This window comes from Indicator indicator, chromosome 6 (assembly GCF_027791375.1).
Source record: "Indicator indicator isolate 239-I01 chromosome 6, UM_Iind_1.1, whole genome shotgun sequence".
NCBI classification, from domain to species: domain Eukaryota; kingdom Metazoa; phylum Chordata; class Aves; order Piciformes; family Indicatoridae; genus Indicator; species Indicator indicator.
The window spans coordinates 29,473,956-29,498,943 of NC_072015.1; the positions used below are offsets into that span (position 1 = coordinate 29,473,956).

At 45.7% G+C, this 24,988-nt stretch overlaps 1 protein-coding gene across 1 annotated transcript; it reads right to left on the reverse strand.

Annotated features, from left to right (window-relative positions):
* Nucleotides 1–737: 737 nt before the first annotated feature.
* TWSG1 (twisted gastrulation BMP signaling modulator 1) lies at nt 738–24,988 on the reverse strand. The gene is made up of 4 exons (XM_054381813.1): nt 24,866–24,988; nt 14,397–14,496; nt 8,672–8,938; nt 738–938 (listed from the first exon to the last, which is right to left on the reverse strand). Exons 1-4 carry the CDS (start codon nt 24,986–24,988, stop codon nt 757–759), a joined length of 672 nt encoding a protein of 223 aa, XP_054237788.1. The 3' UTR covers nt 738–756.

Here is a 24,988-nt window from a genome sequence, read left to right on the forward strand (position 1 = left end):
CCTTCTCTGGAGAGATTCCAAACCTGGACAATGCCATCCTGGGCAACCTACTGAGGGTGACTCTGATTTAGCAGGAGGGTTGGACTAGATGATCTCTAGAGGTCCCTTCCAACCACTGCCACATTGTGATTCTGCAATATGCTGAACGTGAAGAGAAAGCATCAGTTTTTCTTTTTCCTCACATATTGTTTTCACAACAGGAGGTAATAAAAACCAAAAGCAGAAACTGAAAAAAAACTCTAAACCCCAGCCCCTGAAGAACAACCACTCCCTCCAACCTAGCACCCATTTTATTGTTGGTTGAACATAGATGATGGAAATATCATTACCACATTCCTAAGATTTCCCTACTCTAAACTAGGAGATCTAGTACTACATCCTGCAAACCAGCATAGGCAATACTTTCAGATCAAAGGAAAACAATCACAACAGCGAGGATGAGCATGGCTGTACCATTTGAGCAGAAAGAACAGGAAATAAACTTCCAACATAGCTTTGAAACTTCTACTAGTGAGCCTTGTTTACACGGATTTAGGAAAAAAAAAATCAACAACCCAAAACCAACAAAAGAAAAAACAAACCCCAGGAGGTTTTCAGATTTTATACATCTATTTGTTTGTTTCTTTTCTCAACCAGGTACATTTAATTGCAAGCAGCAGGCACTCCACCAAAACTGCAGCACTTGCAATCCCCAGCTTTAACTGGGAGAGGTGACTTTGGCCTTGGTGTCTCTCTCTGTGTCACAATCCTGCTGCTTCAGAACATGCAGTTCATGCATTTGACAGTTTTGCTGCCGTAGTCGATGCACTCGGGCCCGATGCACTCGCAGCAGGCGTTGTGAAACCATCGGTATTTGGAAGCTCCCATGGACTCGCAAGAGATCTTGCACTGATGTATTGACATGCAGTCATCAAAATACACCACGGTACACATGTGCTCTGAAGCAAGAGGAGGGGGATTTGGGTTTAAAAGGTCTGAAAATACTTGTAAAGGTCAGTTAAAAATTCATGAGTACTGCAGCCTCTGAGGTAGGATTGCAAATCATCATGGCTATAAGGTGTAAGGAAAAAAAGGTGATAGTGAAAGCAGAGAGGAGAGGCAGAGAGCCAAGGTACTATCCATCAACTTTAAGCTTTCCACCTCTATAACTCAGCCTGTTTTCTCCACTCTATTCCTGGACTGATGTATTTCTACAGTCACAGGCAAGAAAGGTTTTGGGGTTCTGTCCTCAGGTTCTGAGGGATGACTTCTGAAGCATATGGATTAGAACCAAAGAATCATAGAATGGTTTGGGTCAGAAGGGACCTTTGAAGGTCCTGTAGTCCAAACCCTCTGCAGTGAGCAGGGATATCCTCAACCACATCAGGTTACTCATAGGGGCTCAAAGCCCAACGGGGGTTGGTCTCTTCTCCTAAGAACAACCAACAGGATGAGAGGAAATGGCCTCAGGCTGCACCAGAGGAGGTTTAGGTAGGATATTAGGATAAATTTCTTCCCTGAAAGGGTTGTCAAATCCTGGAACAGGTTATCCAGGGAAGTGGTGGACTCACTATCCCTGGAGGGATTTAAAAGACCTGTAGATGCAGTGCTGAGGGACATAGTTTAGGTTGTGCTGGCTTAACAGCTGGGACTTGATATCGTTCAACCAAAACGATTCTATGATTCCATGGCAAGAGACAACACAACACACAGCACTGTAACACATTGCTCAGGGAAGTGGTGGAGTCACCATCCCTGGAGGTGTTCAAAAAACATGCAGACATGATACTTTGGGACATGGTTTAGTGATGCCGGGTTGATGGTTGGACTTGATGATCTTAGAAGTCTTTTCCAATCTTAATGACGGGAAACCGTCCCAAAGAACTTTTCTCTGGAGGTGTCCTCCTTGATGTCTGGAAACCCTGCCTACCCTACCTTTTAAACATTATCACTTGTTAAAACATGTTAAAACTACTGCCAAACTGGTTTAGTACTCTCTAAACAGATACAAGAGGGTCACAGGACATGCTGTCAGCCTACTGAAAGCAAGAGAGTACTCACTGCCTTCTCCAGGCTCTGAACTGATGTACAGATCTTGCAGACACCATGTGCACTGCCAATGGGCAAGAAGGATCCTGGGGAGGAGGTGCAGACCCACAGCTGAAGCAGCTTTCTGCTCCCAGAAAAGCTGTGCTGTGAGTAAAGCTGTAGTTGCCCATGAAATCTTGGAGTACCTGAAGTACTGCTGGGAATGTCAACGAAGGACACTGTGGCTGTGGAAAGTCTGTCGAAGGACAGGACCTCACACGTGACAGCCTTATCTGTGTTAGTACCAGTTCAAAAAGGCCTGGAGAAGCCCAGTACATCAGGTAATGCCTGCTGACACTTGCAATAAACCTCTTGTGGGAGAAGAATCTTTGATTTCTAGGATGTAAAGACCAGTGATGCTGAAGTGAGAGGTCAGGTTGGATGGGGCCTTGAGCAACCTGGTCTAGCAGAAGGTTTCCCTACCTGTGGCAGTGGGGTTGGAACTAGATGGTTTTTAAAGTCCCTTCCAACCCAATCCATTCTGTGATTCTATGATCAAATCCCTCTTTATAGGCTGCAGAAACAGAGTTACACAGGGGAAAAAAAATCCATCCCTATGGGCTCAGCTGGCATCAGGAGAGTATTTAATTGTTTCACAGCCCTAACTAGTCACTTGGCTCCCTCAGTGAAGTAATAAGGATGTTGTGTGGTGCAGCAACAGCTCCTTCAGTTGTATTTTGTCCATTTTCACACAGGCTACACACTGCAGGTGTGGAGAGGGAGAAGGGGGCAGCAGCAGACTTTTTTTGCAGAACATGAGTTTCTCACCTTTTTCTGCCTAATTCATACTGAATGAAAGGTAGAGAATCACAGCATCGTTTGGGTTGGAAGGGACCATTAAAGCTCTAGTCCAACCCTGATGCACTGAGCAGTGACATCTTCCACTAGATTAGGTTGCTCAGAGCCACAAACAACCTGATCTGGAATGGGCCATCTATCACCTTCCTGAGTAACCTGGGCCAGTAATTTTTCCTTCTCTCTAGTCTAAATCTCCCTCTTTTAGATTCAAACCATCACTCCTTGTCCTGTCACAACAGGCCCTGCTAAACAGTCGTTTCTTCTGGACCCTCTTTAAGTACTGAAAGGCCACAAGGTCTCCCTATAGTCTTCTCTTCTCCAGGCTGAACAACCCCAGTTCTCTCAGCCTGTCCTCACAGCAGAGGGGTTCCAGCCCTCCCATCATTGTTGTGGTCTCCTCAAGACCTGCTCCAACAGCTCCATGTCTCTCCTGTACTGAGGACTTCAGAGCTGAAAAAAACACTGCAGGTAGTATCTCAGCAGTGCAGAGACAGAATCCCCTCCCTCCACCTGCTGCCCACGCTGCTGGGGATGCAGCCCAGGACATGGTTGGCTCTGGCCTGAGAGCACACACTGGCAGCTCATGTCCAGCCTTTCACCCACCAGCACCCCCACATGCGGGCTGCTCTCCATCCCTTCATCCCCAGGCTGGACTGAGATTGGGAATTGCCATGGCTCATGTGCAGGACCTTATACTTGGCCTTGCTGAACTTTGTTAGATTCACACAGACCCACTTCTCAACCTTGTCCAGGCCTCTCTGGATGCCATCCTGTCCCTTTAGGTGTGTCCACTGCACCACTCAGCTTGGTGTCATCTGCAAACGTGCAACAATCAAATCTGAATTCAAAACAAGCAGAAGCTGATGTTTCTATCAGGCTGTGCTGTGACACTGTCTGTGCTGCAAGTGAGATCTGTATCTGTGAACTGCAGAGGAACTTACCAATTCCTAGAAGATAAAACAATTCAGTTGAGGAAAATTATCTGTCTATGAGATAGGAAAACTTCCCCAGGTACTGACATCTCCCTACAAGCCACCTCTGAAGCTAAAGGTGCTGTGTAAGGTCAGTTGGCACTTCACTGGATTTCTAGCCTGGCACTGGAGGGGGGCAGAAGTGCAGATCAGACACTACCCTGTGTCACCAAGGTGCAGAAGTCAGAAACCCTTAAGTACAACCAAGATTTTGTTTCATCAGTTGCCAAAAGATTATCTAGTTCCCCTCCCTCGCCAACATCCTGTCATCATCTGAAGCAGTTAAGGTTATTTAAACATCTGAGCTTGCAGTTCAGAGCTCTGAGGGTTTCAGCTGCAAGTAAAGCAAGCAGAATCAAGTATAAATGCAGCTCCAGATTAACAATCACCACAATCCTCTCTCAAGTAGTGACTCCAACACCAGAAACCAGCGATACTTTGGCAGCTCAAGCGTTCAAAGTCAATCCACAGGAGGAAAGGGAAGACACTCATTAAGATAATAATGGGGAAGTTGAAGTCTGGTGGCTGGGCTGGCAGTGGGCTGGGGCAGGAAAGGAATGCTTTGTATCCCACCACACCCCACCTCCTCCCGGATCCACAGCCGCCCTCCTGGAGCTGAAGGCTTCATGCTGCTCCAAAACAAAGCTCGTGGGTTCCTGGGGCTGCTGCTGCTTTTCCTGGCACTTAACCAGAACTGCAGTGAGCAAGCCTGGCACCCTGGACCAGCTCAGCAGCAATCCCTCCACACTGAAACAGGAATCAGAATTGTGCTCCACAAGGAGTAGGCAGAGCCTTTCCAAATTTTGGGATGTATCCCAGAAGCCAACAGAGAGGCACTGTGTCCTTACCAAAATCTACCTCACATCAGCCCCTCTCCCTTTACAGGCAATGCAACTGGCTGCTGCCAGCACACCATGTTGGAATGAAGCATGCAGGGAGCCACAGAAGAACCACAAGATGGAGGAGGCACAGGACTGTAAAGAAAACATAAGGCGTCTGTGTTCCTGCTCACAGGAATATTCTTTCAAAGCCCTGAATGTCACAGCCTTGAAGACAACTGCTTAGCAAGTCACCCAAAGGCCATCCAGGTGGCCAAGAAGGCCAAGAGCATCCTGGCTTCTATCAGCAATAGGCGGCCACCAAGACTAGGGAAGTGATTGTCCCCCTGTACTCAGCACAAGGGAGGCCACACCTTGAGTACTGGGTTCAGAATTGGAAGCCCCACTCCAAGAACACTGAGGTGATGAAGCAGGTCCAGAGAAGAGCAATGAAGCTGGTAAAGGGTCTAGAGAACAGGTCTTGTGAGGAGCACCTGAAGAAACTGAAGTTGGTTAGCCTGGAGAAAAGGAAGCCAAGGGGAAACCTTCTCCCTCTCTACAACTCCCTTTAAGGAGGTTGTAATGAGGTGGAGATTGGACTCTTCTCCCTAGTAACAAGCAACAGGACAAGAGGAAATGGTCTTGTGTTGCATGAGGGGAAGTTTAGGTTGGACATTAGGAAAAATTTCTTCCCCAAAAGGGTTGTCATGTCCTGGAACATGCTGCGGAAGGAAGTGGTGGAGTCCCCATCCCTGGAGTGATTTAAAAGCCATGCAGAGGTGGTGCTGAGGGACATGGTTCTGTGGTGACCCAACAGTGGTGGGTTAACAGCTGGACTTGATCTTAGTCAAGTCTCTTCCAACCAAAATGATTCTGACATCTCCGTTTGCAAGTTCTACCCTTAAGCCTTACCAGCATGTTTGGGGAGAAGGAAAGGGTAAAGAGATGATCTTCAGTTTCTTCTACTGCTTGTCCTTACTGTCACTGAGCATGCACACACACACAGACCCATCATCCACAGTGCTTCTTCCAACACGTGCCAGCTTTCTGAATCACTTCATTACGTGACTGAACTGTACATGGGCAGAAGCTACCAGGCTGCAGCATCTTCCTGGGTCCTCTCCTCAGTGCCCATGCTCACAAGGCTCTTTAGCCATTGACCTACCATCCCTCCACCTTCCTCAACAAAGTCATAAAAGTATTAAACCCAATGCTCCCACAACCAGCAGCAAGAGGTACGATTCCCTAGCTGTCCTTGCTTCCACCACAATAAACATCAACTGACCAAGGCCAACAGCCAGATCATCTTTCCACCTTCTCAATGCCCTAATCATTCATGATTTTTTATAAGTAATCTTTAATAAGACTTCTGAAGAAGCAGAGTACTACAAAGTTATCTATGTTGTGACCAAGAAGAGACTCTTCAACAGGCTTCCATACTTATATACTTGAAGTATAAGGATGTTTTGGGTACTGGAACACCAGAACAGGTTGCCCAGGGAGATGGTTGGGGCCTGATCTAGTTGAGGATGCCCCTGCTTACTGCAGAGAGGATTGGACTAGATGACCTTTGGAGGCCCCTTCCAAACCATTCTATGTTGAAAGCCATTTCAACCGTTTCCAGTTCTTCACTAACCACTAAGATGAAGGAGGCACAGCCAATGATTACCAGAACAGCTCTGACATTTACTTCCCTTCTAGGTGCCTCCTGAAGCCTGCAAAGCAGTGGTTTTTGGTAACTGTTTCCAAATGTAACTGTTGGGTTTGGACTGCCAGCATTCCAGTGAAAGCTCTCCCAACCCAATTTCCAATACCTTATTAGTAAATGAAGGAGACTTTTGACTAAGAAGAAATGGCACTGCGATGTATTTGTGGTGTTAAACTCCACACCCTTGAGATGCAGCTCAAATTCCAGGTTTAATCCAAAACTATCATTAGCCCATCCTGTTGGTGTGGTAGTAAAGGACAGTGAGGGCACAAGCATCTGGGCTGTAGGACCTGAGTACAGTGGAGTATATTCAAGATTGTTCTAAGCATAATTTTCTTTTTCCCCATACATATAATTTTCATCTTTAAATACTGTAGTGTTCGCACACAGGGTTTCTGGGGGCTTCCCATTTAACGTGGCTTTCTGCATCAATCCTGGGCTACATCCAAAGTAGTGTGGCTGGCAGGTCAAGGGAGGGGATACTCCTTCTCTTCTTTGCTCTTGTGACACCCCACCTGCAGTATTGTGTCCAGCTCTGGAGCCCAACACAAGAAAGACATGGAACTGTTAGAGCGGGCCACAAAGACAAGCAGAGTGCTGGAGCACCTCTGCTGTGAGGACAAGCTTAAAGAGTTGGGGTTGTTCAGCCTGGAGAAGAGAAGGCTCTGGGGAGACCTTAGAGCAGCTTTCAGTATTTGAAGGTGGCTACAGGACAGCAGGAGAGGGACATTTTACAAAGGCATGGAGTGCCAGGGTGAGAGGTAATGGCTCTGAACAGGAAGAAGCTTGATTGAGATTAGACATTAGGAAGAAATTCTTCCCCATGAGGGTGGCGAGGCACTGGAACAGGTTGCCAGAAAAGTCGTGGAGGCTCCAAGCTTGGAACTGTTCAAAGCCAGGTTGGATGAGGCTTTGAGCAACTTGGTCTAGTAGGAAGCATCCCTGTCCATGGCAGCAGGGGTTACAACTAGATGATCTTTGGGGTCCATTCCAACCAAACCAGTCTATGATTCTGTAACTCCAAATGGTGAGCAAGCATTTTAATAATATCAACTACATATGCAGGAGAAGCTATCTGACCATCTGGTTTCCCACTTCTGGAATTAATTTATTTTCCTAACGTGCCTTAACCAAAGGAAATTAGAAAAGTTGCCATTAGGATCCCATTTAATCAAGAGCAGTTGTGCTTGGAAACGTAACCAGGTCAAGGGTTCACCATGCTACGGAAGCAGTGTGTCCATCAGCTGGGGTATCTTAGACTGATAAAAGACTCATCACAAGATAAGGGGTTGGAACATTTAAAGTGTATGCTGGGAAGGAAGCAAAGCCTTAACTACACAAATAAAACAAATCAGATGCTCCTTTTCCCCTGTTAAGCAGCAATTTCACTGTGAGCTGTATATGAGATTCTTCTAAGTGTGATATAACGATTTGCAGGGAGAATTATTTCAGGTTGAGGAGGGAAACCAAGAAGCAGAGAGAATTCTTCTTATGTCACTACTGTCACTACCTCAAACTTCTCATCTTTCCCCCATCACCTCCAGCAAACAATATTTTAAAGTCTGTCCTCTAATTCAATCAGGAATTTATAAAAACTTGATGAAAAATAAGAGGAATGAATCCCTAAGTTCTGTGATTCTGTGATATCCTTCCTCATCATAAAGAGCAATCTTGCTAATCTTACCGGGGGTTACTATCAATCCTGCATTTCCTACAAACCACCCTTCAAAAGAGCTCAAGTTATGCCAGCTCAGCCAAAAGAAATAAACATCTACTCTAGATAGAGTGGGTTATGGCATATGGCTTTCTCACATCTCTGAAGCCCTGCAAATTCGCTTGCATACCTCTGCACTGATACAGGACTTGGATTCAGTTTTTGGCCTGTCCTGTCTCCTAAGCTACAGGTAACTGCTTCAAAGTCAAGGAACACACCATGCCAGTGCACATGAAGCAATGTGAACAAACTGCCCCATGCCACTGGAGGAACTGCAGAGATAACAAACATGGTTTGGTGTCTCCTAAGATCATCAGACACTTGAACACCATCTTCCATGTCCCTAAGATCATCAGACACTTGAACACCATCTTCCATGTCCCTAAGATCATCAGACACTTGAACTCCATCTTCCATGTTCCTCAATACTTTTGCTTCCCTCCTTTTGTTACACCATGCTCCAAATTAGATTGAACGTCTCAAGCTTTTATGAAAAAAAGAAGATGCAAGCACAGACAAGTAGAGAAAAGGCAAGGAGAAGGCTCCTGGAAAAGACAAGAGGAAGCACATGGAATTTAGACACTAGACTCATTACCTTTGTCACTAGGGTATGGTGCGTGGACGTTGTTGCTTGGGACAGAGACATTCTGATGCTGGGGCTGGTTCACTGTTTCTAGAAAGGAAACAAGGTTCTCATGGTGTGACAGTTCTTCTGCCACAGGGAAGGAAACGATATTCCAGTTCAGCTGAGTGTCCCCTTCTGTCAGTGCCCGGAAAAGGGAAGGAATTGGTTCATGCAGCTCCTCAACAGTGCTCTTGGACGTCGGAGGTGTGTCACTGTAATTGCGAGGGTTGCACATACCTGCAGAAGAATGAAACAAAGTTACATGGAGCTCCCTGAATGCTTCTCCTTAACTGGCAGGAACATCCAGAAAATTTAAACTGTCTTTTTTCTTTGTTTTTTTTTTTTTGCTTAAGCACAACAAGAGTCCTTTCACATATATCCCACACTTAGCTCAACGGTAGAACTGCCACCAAATATAGGAGGATGAGGTTTCCATAACAGCAGCTTTCAGATCTCTGCAGATTTCCATTCCAAGAAGGACACTGAGGTGCTAGAGCAGGTCCAGAGAAGGGCAATGAAGCTGGTAAAGGGTCTGGAGAACAGATTTTACAAGGAGTGGCTGAGGGAACTGGGGTTGTTTAAGCCTGGAGAAAAAGGAGACTGAGGGGAAACCTCACTCTCTGCCTAAACTCTCTACTCTCTGCCTGACAAGAGGGGAGAGTGAGGTGAAGGTTGGTATCTTATCTCAAGTAACAAACAAAAGGATGAGATCAAATGGCCTCAGGTTGTGCTGAGGTGGAGGTTAAGTTGGATATTAGGAAAAATGTCTTCCCTGAAAGGGTTGTTGAGCCCTGGAACAGGCTGCCCAGCAATGTGGTGGAGTCACCATCCTTGAAGCAATTTAAAAGCTGTGTAGACGTGGTGCTGAGTGACATGGTTTAGTGGTGACTTGGTAGTGCTGGGTTAATGGTTGGACTTGATGATATTAAAGATCTCTTCCAGCTTAAACCACTCTATGATTCTAAAACACACCCGTGACTTGTGAGCTCTAAACAGCACTTTGCTTCCCTTTCCATGCTGACATTACAGTTCACAACATGAAGAGTTCAACGCAAGGTTTCATTCCCCTGGGACAGGAGACAAAGCACAGTAAAATCGATAGCAGCATAAAGCTGGCCTGAAAGCTTATGCCTGAGCAAAGATGGTATCTGGAGAGGTCCTGAGGTGCAGGAAACTTTTGATCACAGTTCAAGTATTCGATCTCGCTGGCTGCAGCCATGCACTGGATCTTTTTAGTTGTCTGCCAGAGATGCAAAGATCACTATCAGGAGGGAGCAAGAGTCTGAATTACTTTACTTGCTTAGAGACAGCAGAGATGAACCTTGTTTTGCTGCTTAGTTGGAAGGGTCACTGCAGGCAAAATGCTTATTTCCGGGTTACCTCTTCCTTGATTTTCAATGTTTTTTGTGGTATCTTTCTTTTGTTTTTTTTTTGTGGAAACCTCTTATTTCTCTTTGCCACTTCTTACAAAATGCTGTCATGATGTGCACTGCAGGTTCCAGTTTTTCATTAACTATTTAAGCACTAACATTTATTACTAGCTGTGAAACTGAAGGGTATCTGGGTTTAATTCCAACACTGAAACAAACAAGATCAGAAAGAAAGGTTGTATCTGCAGAGGTATTTAAACTCAGAAGCTGTAAAACACAATTACAAGTCACCTGGCAAGAGACAGACAAATCCATTTTCCTCATGTACATCTGGTTATCATTTTGGGTAGTTCCACAGACAGAGTTTTAGACAGCTACAGCTGCAAAGCACACCAGTCCATAAAGTATCAAAGCCATATGGGACATAAAATTTTCAAAGTCTACCTGCTCCACAAACCAAAGAAGCATCTCCTGCCCTGCAGATACATTGGAGGAGAGGAAATGGCCTCAAGTTGCACCAGGGGAGGTTTAGGTTGCACATTAGGAAAATTTCTTCACTGAAAGGGTTGTCAAGCCCTGGCATAGGCTGGCCAAGAATGTGGTGAAGTTCCCATCCCTGGAGGGATTTAAAGGCTGTGTAGTGCTGAGAGACATGGTTTAGCAGTGACCTGGCAGTGCTGGGTTAATGGTTGGACATGATGATCTTACCAAAACAATTCTATGATTTGAGCTTCAGAAATCATGTTCAACCAGAGCTTCATAAAACCCCTCACAATCTCTTCAGACTAAGAGGATTTTCCATAATGACCAAAGCAGAGTTAGGTTCATCCATAACAGTTAGCAAGAGATCTGGCAAATCCTAAGCAAGGGGTTGGCATTACCTGCATTTAAGAACAAGAATAACACAAGTTAGTCTGCTCCTATAAAAAGGTGAGCCAAGAACTGGGAAGGAAAAGGAACAAGCCTCTCCTCCAAACAACATCATGTCACGCTGAAAAATAATTCCAGCAGGTCAAGAGAGGTGGTTCTGCCCCTTTACTGTGCTCTGGTGAGACCCCACCTCAAATACTGCATCCAGTTCTGGTGTCCCCATCATAAGAAAGGCACAGAGCTGTTGGAGTGAGTCCAGATGAGGGCTACAAAGATGATCCAAGGGCTGGAACACCTCTGCTACAAGGATAGGCTGAGGATGTTCATCCTGGAGAAGAGAAGACTCCAAGGGAACCTGATAGCTGCCTTCCAGTACCTGAAGGGATCTTACAAAAAGGCTGGAGAAGGACTTTTTATAAGGGTGTCTAGCAATAGGACAAGGGGAAATGATTTGAAGCTGAGGGAAAGTAGGTTTAGACTGGATCTTAGGAAGAAGTTCTTCAGTACGAGGGTGGTGAGACTCTGGAATCGGCTGCCCAGTGAGGTTGTGGGTGCCTCCTGCCTGGGGGTGTCCCAAGGCCCCACTGGATAAGGCCTTGAGAAGCCAAGCCCAGCTGAGAGGTGACCCTGCCCATGGCAGGAAGGTTGGAGTAGATGATCTCTAAGGTCCCTTCCACCCTAAGCCATTCTAAGACTCTATGTTTATTACTTTGGAATGGATGAGAGGATGCAGAAGTGGGCTATGGGGGGACACAGATGAGCCTTGACATGAGGGATTCGAGGACTTTAAGTCACAAAGCTTAGGAAAATAAAGGGAAAGAAGAACCAGTTGCTGTTATCCTTCCTCCAGTGTCTTTTTCCCTGCCAACAGAAAACACAGGGCATCAAGAAGAGCATCAGTAAAGTTAGCCCTGGAGGTGGGATGTAATTCCTGATCTCAGAGCAGACCCAAAGGAGACAACAACCTACCTGCATTTACATGAGGCACAATCAGCTTATAAAGAGACTTAACTATCAGCTCAGCTATCACCAAAGACCTGTCTCCAGGACACTGGGAATGGCATGCACTCCTGTTTCCTCATTTGAATAAGGCTGCAGCAGGGATGACTCTGTGTTGCTGAGAAGAGGAACAGGACCACAGCATAGAACCAACAATGCCTGAGGCACCCACAGAACCATCAGGGAATGTTCTAGGTTACATAGTACTGGGAAACTGAACCTGAAAGCTCATTAGCTTCTCTTCTGGAGAACACCATAGGAAAGGGCAGCAGAAATGTGGGATTTAGAAAAAAATCTTCTGTGTGGACTTGGCTTTTTTGGTCCACAGTCTCAGTAGGTAGGACCTTCCTCTCCTTGGAGGACACTGGCACACTAAGCTTTGCTTTCTGTGGGTAATAATACTTCAGAACTAGCTAAAACAACCAGAATTAAATAAAATAATCTCCTATCCTATAACTCATTCTTCCTACTATCCTGTTTCTAAATGTATCTCCTCCACATTGTGCAAGGGCTGAAAAGATGCCATTGGGAAGAAGCACAGATGCACAGAAGCCCAGGACCATGCCACTCCACTGCTTACTGCAAGACAGTAAAGCAAAGCTAAATTAGGAAGAAGCAAGCAAAAAGCAGGGTGTCAGGAAGCATATCTGTACCCTGAGGGGACAGGAGAAGCAATGGACTGCACTGAAAAAGGGCATTTTGACACTAATCATCTTGGGTTCTCAAGAAGATGGGGCCCAGACTCTTTTCAGTGGTGCCCAGAGACAGGACAAGTGGCAATGGGCACAAATTGGAACACAGGAGGTTCTTTCTGAACATGAGGAAAACCTTTGCTCTGAGGGTGCTGGAGCTCTGCAGCAGGCTCTCCAGAGAGGTTGTGGAGTCTCCTTCTGTGGAGAAATTCCAAACCCAGATGGACATTGTGTTCCTGGGCAACCTGCTGTGGGTGACCCTGCTTTAGCAAGGCGTTGGACTGGATGATCTCCAGCTCTCCCTTCCAACCCCCACCATGTTGTGATTCATGAATTCAGAGATGACCTCACCACTTGGGTCACAACAACCCCATGCAATGCTCCAGGCTCAGGGAAGAGTGGCTGGGAAGCTGCCCAGTAGAAAAAGATCTAGGGCTGCTGGCTGACAACCGGCTGAGCACGAGCCAGTACCATGCCCAGGTGGCCAAGAAGGTCAAGAGCATCCTGGCTTGGATCAGCAATAGTGTGGCCAGCAAGAACAGAGAAGCAACCATCCCCCTGTACTTGGTACTGGTGAGGCCACACCTTGAGTACTAGGTTCAGAATTGGGCCCCTCACTTCAAAGAGGACATTGAGGTGCTGGAGCAGGTCCAGAGAAGGGCAGTGAAGCTGGTGAAGGTTCTAGAGCACAAGTCCTGTGAGAAGCAGCTAAGGGAACTGGGATTGTTTGGTCTGGAGAAAAGGAGGCTAATGGGAGACCTTATTGCTCTCCACAGTTGCTTGAAAGGAGGTTGTAGTGAGGCGGGAATTGGTCTCTTCTCCCAAGGAACAAGTGATAGGACAAGAGGAAACAGCCTCACCTTGTGCCAGGGGAGGTTCAAGTTGGACATTAAGAAAAATTTCTTCCCCAAAAGGGCTTTCAAGCCCTGGAACAGGCTGCCCAGGGCAGTGGTGCAGTCACCATGCCTGGATGTATCTATAAACTGTGTAGATGTGGCGTTGAGAAACATGGTTTAGTGGTGACCTGGCAGTGCTGGGTTAAGATTAAGAGGTGGATTTGATGACCTTAAAAGTCTTTTCCAACCAAAACAATTCTCTGATTCTGTGAACTGCGAAGTGTGTTGACTGATACCACACAGGGACAATTTTAATTTGAGTTCTCTTGTGAATCCTTGTGACTATTAGCAGATGTGCATGGCCTAATGTTCTCATCATTTATTTTATTTGCTCTTCATAGAGGGTAACAAAGAGACAGAGAAGTTCTTGCTGTAGGATCAGAGGATAGTCTTGACAAGAACAGCATTACTGCTGAACTTCATCCCACTGGCCTCAGCCCATTGATCCAGCCTGTCCAGATCTCTCTGTAGAGCCTCCCTACCCTCAAACAGATCAACACTCCCACCCAGCTTGGTGTTATCTTCATAGAAATCCCCATACAGTATCCAGTACCATGAAGCAGATGCTGCTTCAGTTCAGAAAGGAGTTTCTGTTGTAGAGACAGAATTAATAGTTACAATGACATTAAGAAAGAAAAATCTGGACCACCCCCACTCCAGAGCAGATGAAGCCTCCAAATGCTTGGTTCTCCACAGCAATTTATTCAGTACCCACAGAATAAGCTGCAAGATGTTTAAAGCACAGATTCTGTCCCAGTGTTTGACTTCTATTCTAAGACTGTGAGCTCAGCTTGTGGCAGGTGGAAGCAATTTAAATTAAAAAACAAAACAAAACAACAAAGAGGAGAAAAGCCCCAAGCAAACTTACCAACGCAGTCACAGCACTCATCCCAAAGCGTTCCCAGGCACAGCATGCACTCCTTACAGCAGGAGCAGTTCCCTTCCCCAGGGCGGCACTGACACAGCTCCTGAAAACAACACAAACTCATCACATCGCAGCCAAAGCCAGACAGGCAAATCACGGAACGGGCTGGCTTGGAAGGGACCCCAAAGATCATCTAGTTCTAACCCCCCTGCCACGGGCAGGGGCATCTGTTACAAGACCACTATGCTTAAGGCCACAACCAACCTGGCTTTGAACTCTTCCAGGCCTGCAGCCTCCACAACTTCTCTGGGCAACCTGTTCCAATGCCTCTCCATCCTCGTAGGGAACAATTTCTTCCCTCAATCCAGCTTTATCCAGTTGGAAGCCATTATCCCTGTCCTGTCACTCCATGCCTTTTTACAGAGTCCCTCTCCAGCTCTCCTGTAAACCCACTTCAAACACTGGAAGGCCACAAGGTCTCCCCAGAGCCTTCTCTTCTCCAGGCTAAACAACCCCAACTCCTTCAGCCTGTCCTCACAGCAGAGGTGCTCCAGCCCTCTGCTGATCTTTGTGGCCTCCTCTGGACCCACTCCAACAGTTCTATCTCTTTCTTGTGTTGGGGGCTCCACAGCTCAGTATGGCAGAGAGATTTCTCCTCAAGCCACAGCTCAAATTAGGGAATTAAAAACAGCTTAGCACACTAATACAGTGAGAAACAGTAAAATAGTTCCGTCCAAAATCTCATCTTGCTTTACAAAAGCTTCATTCTTTTTTTTTAAGTTGACATCCCAAAGACAAATCTGAAGGCAGCTTTTAAAAGAGACAAAAATCCCATTCATGGGAAAGGTGTGTGCATGGAATGCATGCCTGAATCTGCAAAGTCTTTTCCCAGCACATCAGGAAAGGCAGTGAAGGATGTTTCTTTTATATATAAATGGCATACTTAGACTGCAATTTAGCTAAAAAAGGAAGTTACTCTAAGCCACATGTGCATACTCAAGGCGATGCATCATGACTACCTTCACACCTCACTGTGGATTCTAAAAGTAACTTCCTCAGCTGAGTCATCTGACACAGGATTTTGTGCAGAGGCACAAAATGCTGGTCACACATCACTCTCCATTAGCAATACTGGACTAGATTATTTTCCCCTCACCCAGGTCTAGCATTTTTGCTAGTAAGAAAACAATCCCTTCTCTCCAAAACTCAACACCTTGGGATACTTCCAGCACTTCTGGAGCAAAGCCAGGCTGAGCGAGGCCTTGAGCAGCCTGGTCTACTGGAAGGTGTCCCTGCCCCTGGCAGGGCAGTTGGAACTAGATGATCTTTAATGTCTCTTCCAACCTAAACTATTCTATGAGTCTATGAACTGGAAGTCATGGAAGCAAGAAGACAAACCTTTCTCTTTAAATTACCTAAGCCTGAAGGCACTGGGGGTTAGCAGTCCTCTAGTGAAGACCTACCCTTGTAGACCTTGCAGCACGGCAACAGCCAGCATGGCTGAAGGAAATCTAAGAATCTCCTCCCCTCTAGCTCAAATCCACACCAACAATTCCAGTTTGGCTGAAAGATTGTGGCTACAGTAAGATAATATATGGTCCTGAATCATGCTGAAGTGTGAAATGTGGATGCTCAAGAAGTCACCCTTCGTTGTCTTGCCTAAGAATTTGGTTTTGAAGACATCTGCCTAACTATCATGTTAGGCACAACTGGTGAGAAAACAAAATCCCATTACTGGAAACACTGACCACAGGCTCCTTCCCATCCCCTGCTTTACTGGAAGAGCCACTGGCCAATCTCTGCTGTCACTGGACTGGGAAGCTGACGCCCATCCCTGCCCTTTGATCCAGTTCTCCAGAAGCAGGGGAGTGACACACTGTGGTGTGGTCGGGACACGCACATGGATGGACAGGAGGGAAGGGCAGGAAGATGGTTTGGCATGAAAGTCTCCTAACCTGGAGTCACCACCCAAGGATCATAGAATCACAGAAAACATCTTGTTGGAAGAGATCTCAAAGATCATCCAGTCCAACACTTGACCGAGCACTGAAGGGTCAACACTACACCATGTCCCTGAGTGCCAGATCCACACGCTGCTTAAACACCTCCAGGGAGGGTGGATGACTCCACCACTGCCCTGGGCAGACCATTCCAGAGAACCCTCTCTCTGAAGAAGTATTTCCTAAAGCTGATCCACCTCAGCTAGCCACAGCTAGGTCAGGGACACCACATCTCACTGACAGACACAAACGTTTATCAGCCACAGCCTTTCTTGGGAAGAAGCCAAGGGGGCAAAACTCCACTTTTAAAGTAAATCTTTGCCTGCTGCTGCTCTACTTCAAATAGGGAATCCTGAAATCATAGAATGGTTTGGGTTGGAAGGGACCCTTAAATGTCATCTAATCCACCCATGCTGCAGTCAGTAGGGACATCTGCAACTAGAGTACATTGCTCAGAGCCCCCAAAAACCTCACCTGGAATGTTTCCAGATGGGACATCTACCACTTCTCTGGACAACGTCAGCCAGCATCTCACAACCCACAGTGTAATAACTTTCTTCCTTCTCTCCAGTCTAAATTTCCCTCTTTTAGTTTTAAACCATCACCCCTTGTCCTGTCACAACAGGCCCTACTGAAGAGAATGTCGCCAAGAGACAAGAGAAAAGGAAGCATTTTTACACCAAACATCAGGAATGCATTGGCTAGGCAAGGCAGGACAGAGGTGCACCTGCTCGTGTTCCCTGTGGCAACCACACATATCCAAGGCCCTTTGAGTTGCACAGGGATCACTCCTCCCTTGCAGACTTACAGAAGGGCCGAGAGTGTGTTTTGGAGGGCAAGGCCAGAGTCAGGTCTGGATGGTGAAAGGGTTTAAGAATACAGCAAAAAAAGCTGTGTGCACACAGGTTGGATTCAATAATCTTAGGGTCTAGAGAACAGGTCTTGTGAGGAGCAGCTGAGGGAACTGGGGTTGTTTACCTTGGAGAAAAGGAGGCTGAGGGGAGACCTTCTGGCTTTCTGCAACCACCTGAAAGGAGGTTGTAGTGAGGCAGGAGTCACTCTCTTCTCCCTAGTAACAAGTGATAAGATAAGAGGAAATGGCCTCAAGTTGCACCAGAGGAGGTTTAGGTTGGACATCAAGAAAAATTTCTTCCCCAGAGGGGTTGTCAAGCCCTGGAACAGGCTGCCCAGGGAAGTGGTGGAGTCACCATGCCTAGATGTATTTAAATCTGGAGATGTGGTGCTGAGGCACATGGTTTAGTGGTGTCTTGGTAGTGCTGGGTTAACAGATGGACTTGACCCTTAAAGCCCTTTTCCAACCTACACAATTCTATGATCCTAAGCTTCAGGGTACCCAGATCTGGACTAACACTGAACCCCAAAGCTGCAGCAGATATGCTGCAGTGTATTAATGCAATTATGAATCCATTGATGTGATTTTTCCATTCACCTCATTCCAGATCACAGATCTTCCCTAAGCCAGCAAAGAAACTGAATGCACAACTCTTGAGTGCTCTACAACTTGCTAAGAAATACTGTTGCCTGCACAATTTTACAGGATGTTAGGCGTTGGAAAGGGCCTATGGAGATCTTTGGGTCCAACCCCCCTGACACAGCAGGACCATAGAATCTAGCACAGGTTGCACAGGAACACATCCAGACAGGTCTTGAAAGTCTCCAGAGAAGGAGACTCCACAACCTCTCTGGGGAGCCTGTTCCAGTGCTCTGTGACCCTTACAGTAAAGAAGTTCCTCCTAATGTTGAGGTAGAACTTCCTGTGCTGTAGTTTCCATCCATTGCCCCTTATCCTGTCACAAGGAACAAGTGAGAAGAGGCTGTCCCTTCCTTCCTGACACCCAGCCCTCAGATATTTGTATGCATTGATATATCCCCTCTCAGTCTTCTCCTCTCCAGACTAGGCAGCCCCAGGTCTCTCAGCCTTTGCTGGGAACTGTTTGCCTTGCTGAGTGGTCAATGTGAGCTCCTGCTGCACAAGCACTGATGCAATACACAGTCTTAGTAAGCCTGCAATTTTTATTTACAGAGTGGAAAGCTACCAAGATGTTTTTCCTTTTTTTCATCCTCAAAGTTTATTAATGTCACCTATTACCATACTGTTTCCAAGTGAAAGATGAAAAAAACAGGCCCACTAATAAAATATATAATTTTTTTCCACAAGAGGAGGCATCACAAACTTAGAAAGATGACTTATGTGAATGAATGACACAGCTCTAAACTATTTATCTTACTGTTTGATAAACAGATTGTGTCAGCCTGGAGAAGAAAAAGCCAGAGGAAGGCAACTTTAAAAGCAACCATGAGTCAAGTGCTGTTAGCATGGCCAGAAAATAGTGTTAGTATATATTAGCATTAAAAATATCTTATAGATTTGTTCTCTAACAGTAAAAGTGGGCAGTTAACTTCATATTCAGTATGAAGTTGTTGAACTTCATTCATCAGTAAGTTTGCAGACAACACCAAATGGATGGGAGTGTTGGTCTGCTTGAGGGTAGAAAGGCTCTGCAGAGGTACCTGGACTGGCTGGATTGATGGGCTGAAGCCAGTGGGATGAGATTCAACAAGGCCAAGTGCTGGGTCTTGCATCACAACAACCCCATAAACACTCCAAGTTTGGAAAGAGTGGCAGGAAACTGCTCAGTAGAAAAGAACCTGGGCTCATCCGAATATGAGCCAGCAAGAAGGTCAACAGCATCCTGGCTTGGACCAGCAATAGTGTCATCAGCAGGACCATGGAAGTAATTGTCCCCCTCTATTCAGCACTAATGAGGCTACACTTTGAGTACTGAGTTCAGTTCTGGGCCCTGCACTCCAAGAAGGACATGGAGGTGCTGGAGCAGGTTCAGAGAAAGGTGGTGAAGCCGCTGAAGGGTCTGGAGAGCAGGTCTTTGCGAGGAGCACCTGAGGGAACTGGGGTTGTTCAGCCTGGAAAAAAGGAGGCTGAGGATAGACCTTACTGCTCTCTACAGCTGCCTGAAAGGAGGATGGAGCGAGGTGGGTGTTGGTCTCTTCTCCCAAGTAACTAGTGATAGGACAAGAGGAAACAGCCTCACATTGTGCCAGGGGAGGTTCAGGTTGGACATTAGGAATAATTTTTTCACTGAAAGAGTGATTAAGCCCCAGAACAGGCTCTCCAGGGAAGTAGTGGAATCAACATGCCTGGAAGGGTTAAAAAAATGTGTAGATATGGTGCTGAGGGACATGGTTTAGTAGTGACCTTGCAGTGCTGGGTTAGCAGTTGGACTCTAAGGTCGCAAGAGACCTCCAAGATCATAATGATTCTAAGAGATTCTATGATTCTATACTTTAATATTAAAGATATTGCAACACCAACAAGCTGGTATTTGGGAGGAGGTATTTCTGTGTAATCCAGTAAATCTAAGACATGAATCAAAGCCAGAATATTCACTAAATTCACTTGCATTGCACATACTGCACTGTGTGAATCCAGGAGTATCCTCACTGAACTTAATGCAACTTTAAATTATCCATTTGCAACATAATAAAATAACATTCTGCTGATCTTTGGGGTGTGGAGGCACTTTCTTGGGATAGCATCACTGTACCTGCCAGTATCTTACCATCTTTATTTTTACAGGAAGGGCTGGTAAGCAGTGTAATTCTTGAGTTTATTTTCTATTTTTAACTTGGAGTGGAAGGAGGGAAGAGTGAGCAACTCAACCAGTCTTCTGCAGAGGTCTCCAGATCCCTTCTCCTCAGAGTCTTCCTCAGAACTGTCTCTTCAGGGCAATAACTGCCTGTTTTTCCATAGATGTGTTTGCCTTTACACGGTTTCCTTAACCACTCTCGAGTCCTTCTGCCTGGCCTGACTCATCCACACTGGCTACTTGAGCAGGATACATCTCTTTAAAAGAATGCTTACATGAGATATGGGTGAAGCCAGGCAGAATGAAACGTTCCTTGTTGAATTGCTGGGGGTGGTGAGGCATCAGTGGAAGAAAATATTACTCATAAGTCAACCTGGCAGCTTCCCAAGTTTGAACTACCAAAGGTGCATCGCAGAATGTGTTTTGCTAGGCAGGGAGTGAGCCTCTCAGGCTAAAAATACGGCGTTAAATAGGAAGCAGGCTTGTTTGGACAATAAAGACACTTCTGCTCCAGCAAGCAAATAAAGATTTTTACAAGGTATTTAACATCTGCATTTTTTCAAAGCTTTCTTGAAACGACAGAGATTATTTTTCTCAGCACAGCCAGAAACAGGACCTGAAGGCATTGGCAAACTCTTGGAAGGGGGAGGGAAAGCGAAGGAGGTAATGTTTTTTTTTCCTAGAACAGTTTAATAACAGAAAATCTCTTGGAACCAAACCAGCCAGCACTGTTTTGTTAACCCAACTGTGTTACGTACCACGGCTACAACATCCACACCGAAAGCCCTTTTTAGATGCCCGAGACCTGAAGTTAAGGAGTGGTTTGTTTTGTACCACCACAAGGCTGAAAAGTCTTGGAAACCCTTTCAAGCTGACAGGTTTGCACACAAAACTAATAGCAGGGGAAGACAAAGATGAAAAGAGACTTTAATTGGAACTGCACCACAGCAGCTGAGGTGACTGCAGGCATGTAGATTTTGGGACAGAAAACTCTGTTTTCCAGAGAACAATCCCTCTTCAGAAGGACTTGAAACTACAGCACCATTTCTTTCCTACACACAGCAGTGGTTGAAAGAGCTGTTGCAGATGAGACAGCAAAGCTCAGCTTCCAGAGCAACACAGAAGTTCCACCCAAACCTGACCATGGAAAGTAGCTCTGCACCACAACAGCCAGCCCAGGATTTGCCTCAAGATCATTTGCTACGAACAATTGTGGGAATGTCCCATCCCAGAGGTTTCTGCCTTGAAGGATTTCCTCCATGTTCCTCCACTCCACCCACTGAGCATAACTGCCCTTCTCATCTCCTCCACACATGGAAACATCAAAACAACCCACGCCTCCAAGTCAACAACAGATGTGTTAGAACAAATACTGCAACGTGCACATCTTCTGCAACCAGGGCTATGGAGCCTACCTGAAAAGCAAGGTAACACTTACTGACTTCAGTGCCCCAACCCCAGAGACAGGGAAAGGAGCTACATCCAAAGCCTACAAGGGAACTAACTTTGTGGTCCCACCCGTTTGACACTCCCAAGCCAACAACTACTGAAAGCCACAAAGGACTAAGGCAGCGATTGTCCCCCTGTACTCAGCACTGGTGAGGCCACATTTTGAGTACTGAGTTCAGTTTTGGGCCCCTCACTCTAAGAAGGGCAACAGAGAAAGGCAACAAAGTTGGTGAAGGGTCTGGAGAACAGGTCTTGTGAGGAGCAGCTGAGGGATCTCAGGTTTTAGCTTGAGAAAAGAAGGATGAGGGAGGGCTTTCTCGATCTCTACAAGTCCACAGAAAGGTGATCAGAGCGAGTTGAGTGTTGGTCTGTTCTCCCAAGAAGCATGTGACAGGACAAGAGGAAATGGCCTCGAGTTGTGCCAGGATAGGTTTAGGTTGGGTATTAGGAAAAATTTCTTCACTGAAAGATCTGTCAAGTCCTGGAACAGGCTGCCCAGGGCAGTGGTGGAGTCACCATCCCTGGAGGGATTTCAAAGACCTGTAGATGTGGTGCTGAGGGACATGGTTTAGTGGTGACCTGGCAGTGCTGGTTAGTGGTTGGACTTGATGATCTTAAAGGTCTCTTCCAACAAAAACTATTCTACAACTCTAAATCTTTTTTTTTGCAGTTTATACAGACAGATGCCTCAAGCTATTTTCTTATAGGTCTTTGCTTGAAAGAAGAAAACAAGAAGTAGACAAACAGAGCTCCAATAACACTAGAGCCTCAGGATGTAAAAGAAAAGCTGAATGTATGCAAGCTGTTGATCTCATGCTCTGTTCTGGATCTAACAAAAATAAATATTTATGTAGGGACCACCCTTAAGCAGAGCAACTCTGAAGGAGTGGCAGCAATGACTCTACTGACTTCTAGCCACACTGGCAAAAATATTTATGTTAACTGTATGGTTTTTGAAAGAGCAGGTCCTTTGTCTCTAAGACCAGCAGCCTCTCCTTCTGCAGGCAGATGTAGATGACAAGCAAACACATTGTTTGCTCCCCCAATTGTCAACCAGTGACTTGATCTTGATTTCAAGCCATGGATTTTGCCTAACTAGAAGAGCTATAAAAATAGGTTTGAGAAAAATGTCATGTGAGACGTAAGCAAACTCACTCAACACACAGTTTTATTTTTAAACTTGCATTTCTCCAGAAGAGTTTAGAGGGGGAGAAAAAATACTCCACAGACATAATCTGCTTGTACCCAAGAAATAACAACACAACTTCACATACCCCCCACCAGTGTGCAGTGCTTCTGCCACAACATCCAAGACAGAAGATGCTTTAAATCAAAGCTTTAGGAGTCTTTAAATCCATGATCAGACTAGTCTGACCTGATCTGCTCTATGAAGAATGAATACTGACTGGTATGTCAGGCTTGCTGGCAGGCTGAGAGCAGCCAGATGGTGAGAACCAACGGCGGCATTCCCCTGTAATCCTACACAATTCACGTGGCCTGAGATACTTCAGGGGCCTGGAGAATCATGGATGATTTTGATTTTAGGGAAATGCTTCAACAAGGGATTCCACATCAGCTGTACAAAGTCAGGGAGAACACACCTAGGACAAGTAAAGCAGTACAGGGGGCTCTGCATGCACAGGACTGCTGCTACAGAGATGCCAATGTAATTTCCTGTCAGGACAACAGGACAAAGGGTGATTTTTTAAACTAAAAAGGGAGATTAAAACCAGATAGAAGGAATAAATGTTTTACACTGAGGGTGGTGAAACACTGGTCCAGGTTGCCGAGAGGTGGTAGAAACCTCATTCCTGGAACCATTCCAGGTCAGGTTGTTCAGGGCTGTAAGCAACCTGCTCTAGTTGAAGATGCTCCCGCGCAGTGCAGGGGGGTTGGACCAGGAGACCTTTAAAGGCCCCTTTCAACCCTAACCAACCTATGATGCTGTATTCCAAGTACAGCACTGAACCTCAGCCACCTTATTCCAGCACCAACAGCTCCATGTCTCCTGGGTTGTACTCATAGAGATCAAATTCTGAGCGTCTCAAGCTTGACTCGCTAGAAGCAAGATGTCTGTGCTTTCATGGCTGATGGACTCCACCACCAGCACAGGAAAAGCAGACAATTTATCTTCTCTGTTTTCCCTTCATCTGGACCAACAGCTTTCCTCTGAATCAACAAATGTGCACTTGGCATTTAAATGCTTTGTACATCCAACACCACAACCAGCATCTTAAAGGTGATTTGAAGAAATGCAACAGAAGGAACTTGAAAGTGAATCCATTTGTCACAGAGCACCATGCCCAATACACCAGCAAAAACACTTTGGAAAGGTAAAAGTGAAAAGCCTCTTTCTTCCTTAGAGATCATGGTGGTGCTTAGAGAAGCACAATTTCTTTCTTCTTTCTTTATTTTTTTGTTTTTAAAGCAATGGCAGTTCAGAAGCAGAAGTAAACAGCTCAGCCTGCAGCCAGTCTTCACTCTACAGGATGGGTTTGTGAATCTGGCAGGTGTTTTTGTTTGTAAATCGGACAAATTCTACAGGGAAGCCAATGACATGAAGTTGCATTTCCAATCTACAAGGAGCGAGCAAGAAGCAGTTCCTTCTAAAGTAGCTGACCCTATAAATGCTTCCTAATAAGGAGTCAAGAAGCATGCTCACTACACCACTAGTAAATAAATACTTGGTAGTTACCAATTGCAATTTTGCTAGAAAAGGCATTTTTGATCTGCTGGACACCTTAACTTTTGCTGTAAGAAGAACAGCCTGGTCTCAGACTGATTCTTTCACTGCAGACAGACAGAGAGTGAGCAAAAAGCAGCATCTGGATTTGAATTTAACATTCATTTCCTACTGCTTCAACTCATAAGTACTTGGTTTGGTTTTGGTTGTATTTTTTTTTCAGGTATACCCACATGCTTTCAAAGCTTGCTCATTACCTCATTGCTTAGTAGCTAGAGGTCCCTCCTGATCAAAAAGCTTTTCCAAATGCACCTCAGGGCTCTAAGACCTTACTCATGTCCCTCTCATGCGAGTTTTGAGGCATCTTTTAATCAGCTGTAAAGATCTGATGTCATGGAGAGCATCAACTGCTGACATTCTGCCTGGGCCAGAGGACTTGAGGAGCTAGAGGTATTGCAAGTTAAGGGGAACAGAGAAGGAGAACATCTCAGCTTGAAAATGCTTCCATTAAAAAGAAACAGGCTCATATACACATGGACTTCATATTATCTATAAAATGGTTGTTAATTTGTATTTATATGTGCAGGAGACCAAATTAACTTCTTTAGAAAGCCTATTAGAAAATGCTGCTTATTCCTGTCACTGGGTCTTTTCAAGACACAGCTTCAGAGCTGCTTCTTATACAGCTTGAAAGAAAGGAAACAGGAGAGATACCTGTATCAGGCATTTGCTGACATCACTAGCACAGAGAGCCTTGTTGCAGCCTGATGACGACTGGACCCACAGCAGGAACAGGAGGACAGTGACTGTGGGTGCTGTGATGTACTGTGACCTCAT

Coding starts and splice junctions, on each gene's coding strand:
- TWSG1 (XM_054381813.1), bottom strand. CDS start 24,988: ATGAGGTCACAGTACATCACAGCACCCACAGTCACTGTCCTCCTGTTC. Junction 14,497..24,865: donor TCAGCAAATGCCTGATACAG/GTATCTCTCCTG, acceptor TGTTGTTTTCAG/GAGCTGTGTCAGTGCCGCCC. Junction 939..8,671: donor ACCATACCCTAGTGACAAAG/GTAATGAGTCTA, acceptor CTCTTGCTTCAG/AGCACATGTGTACCGTGGTG.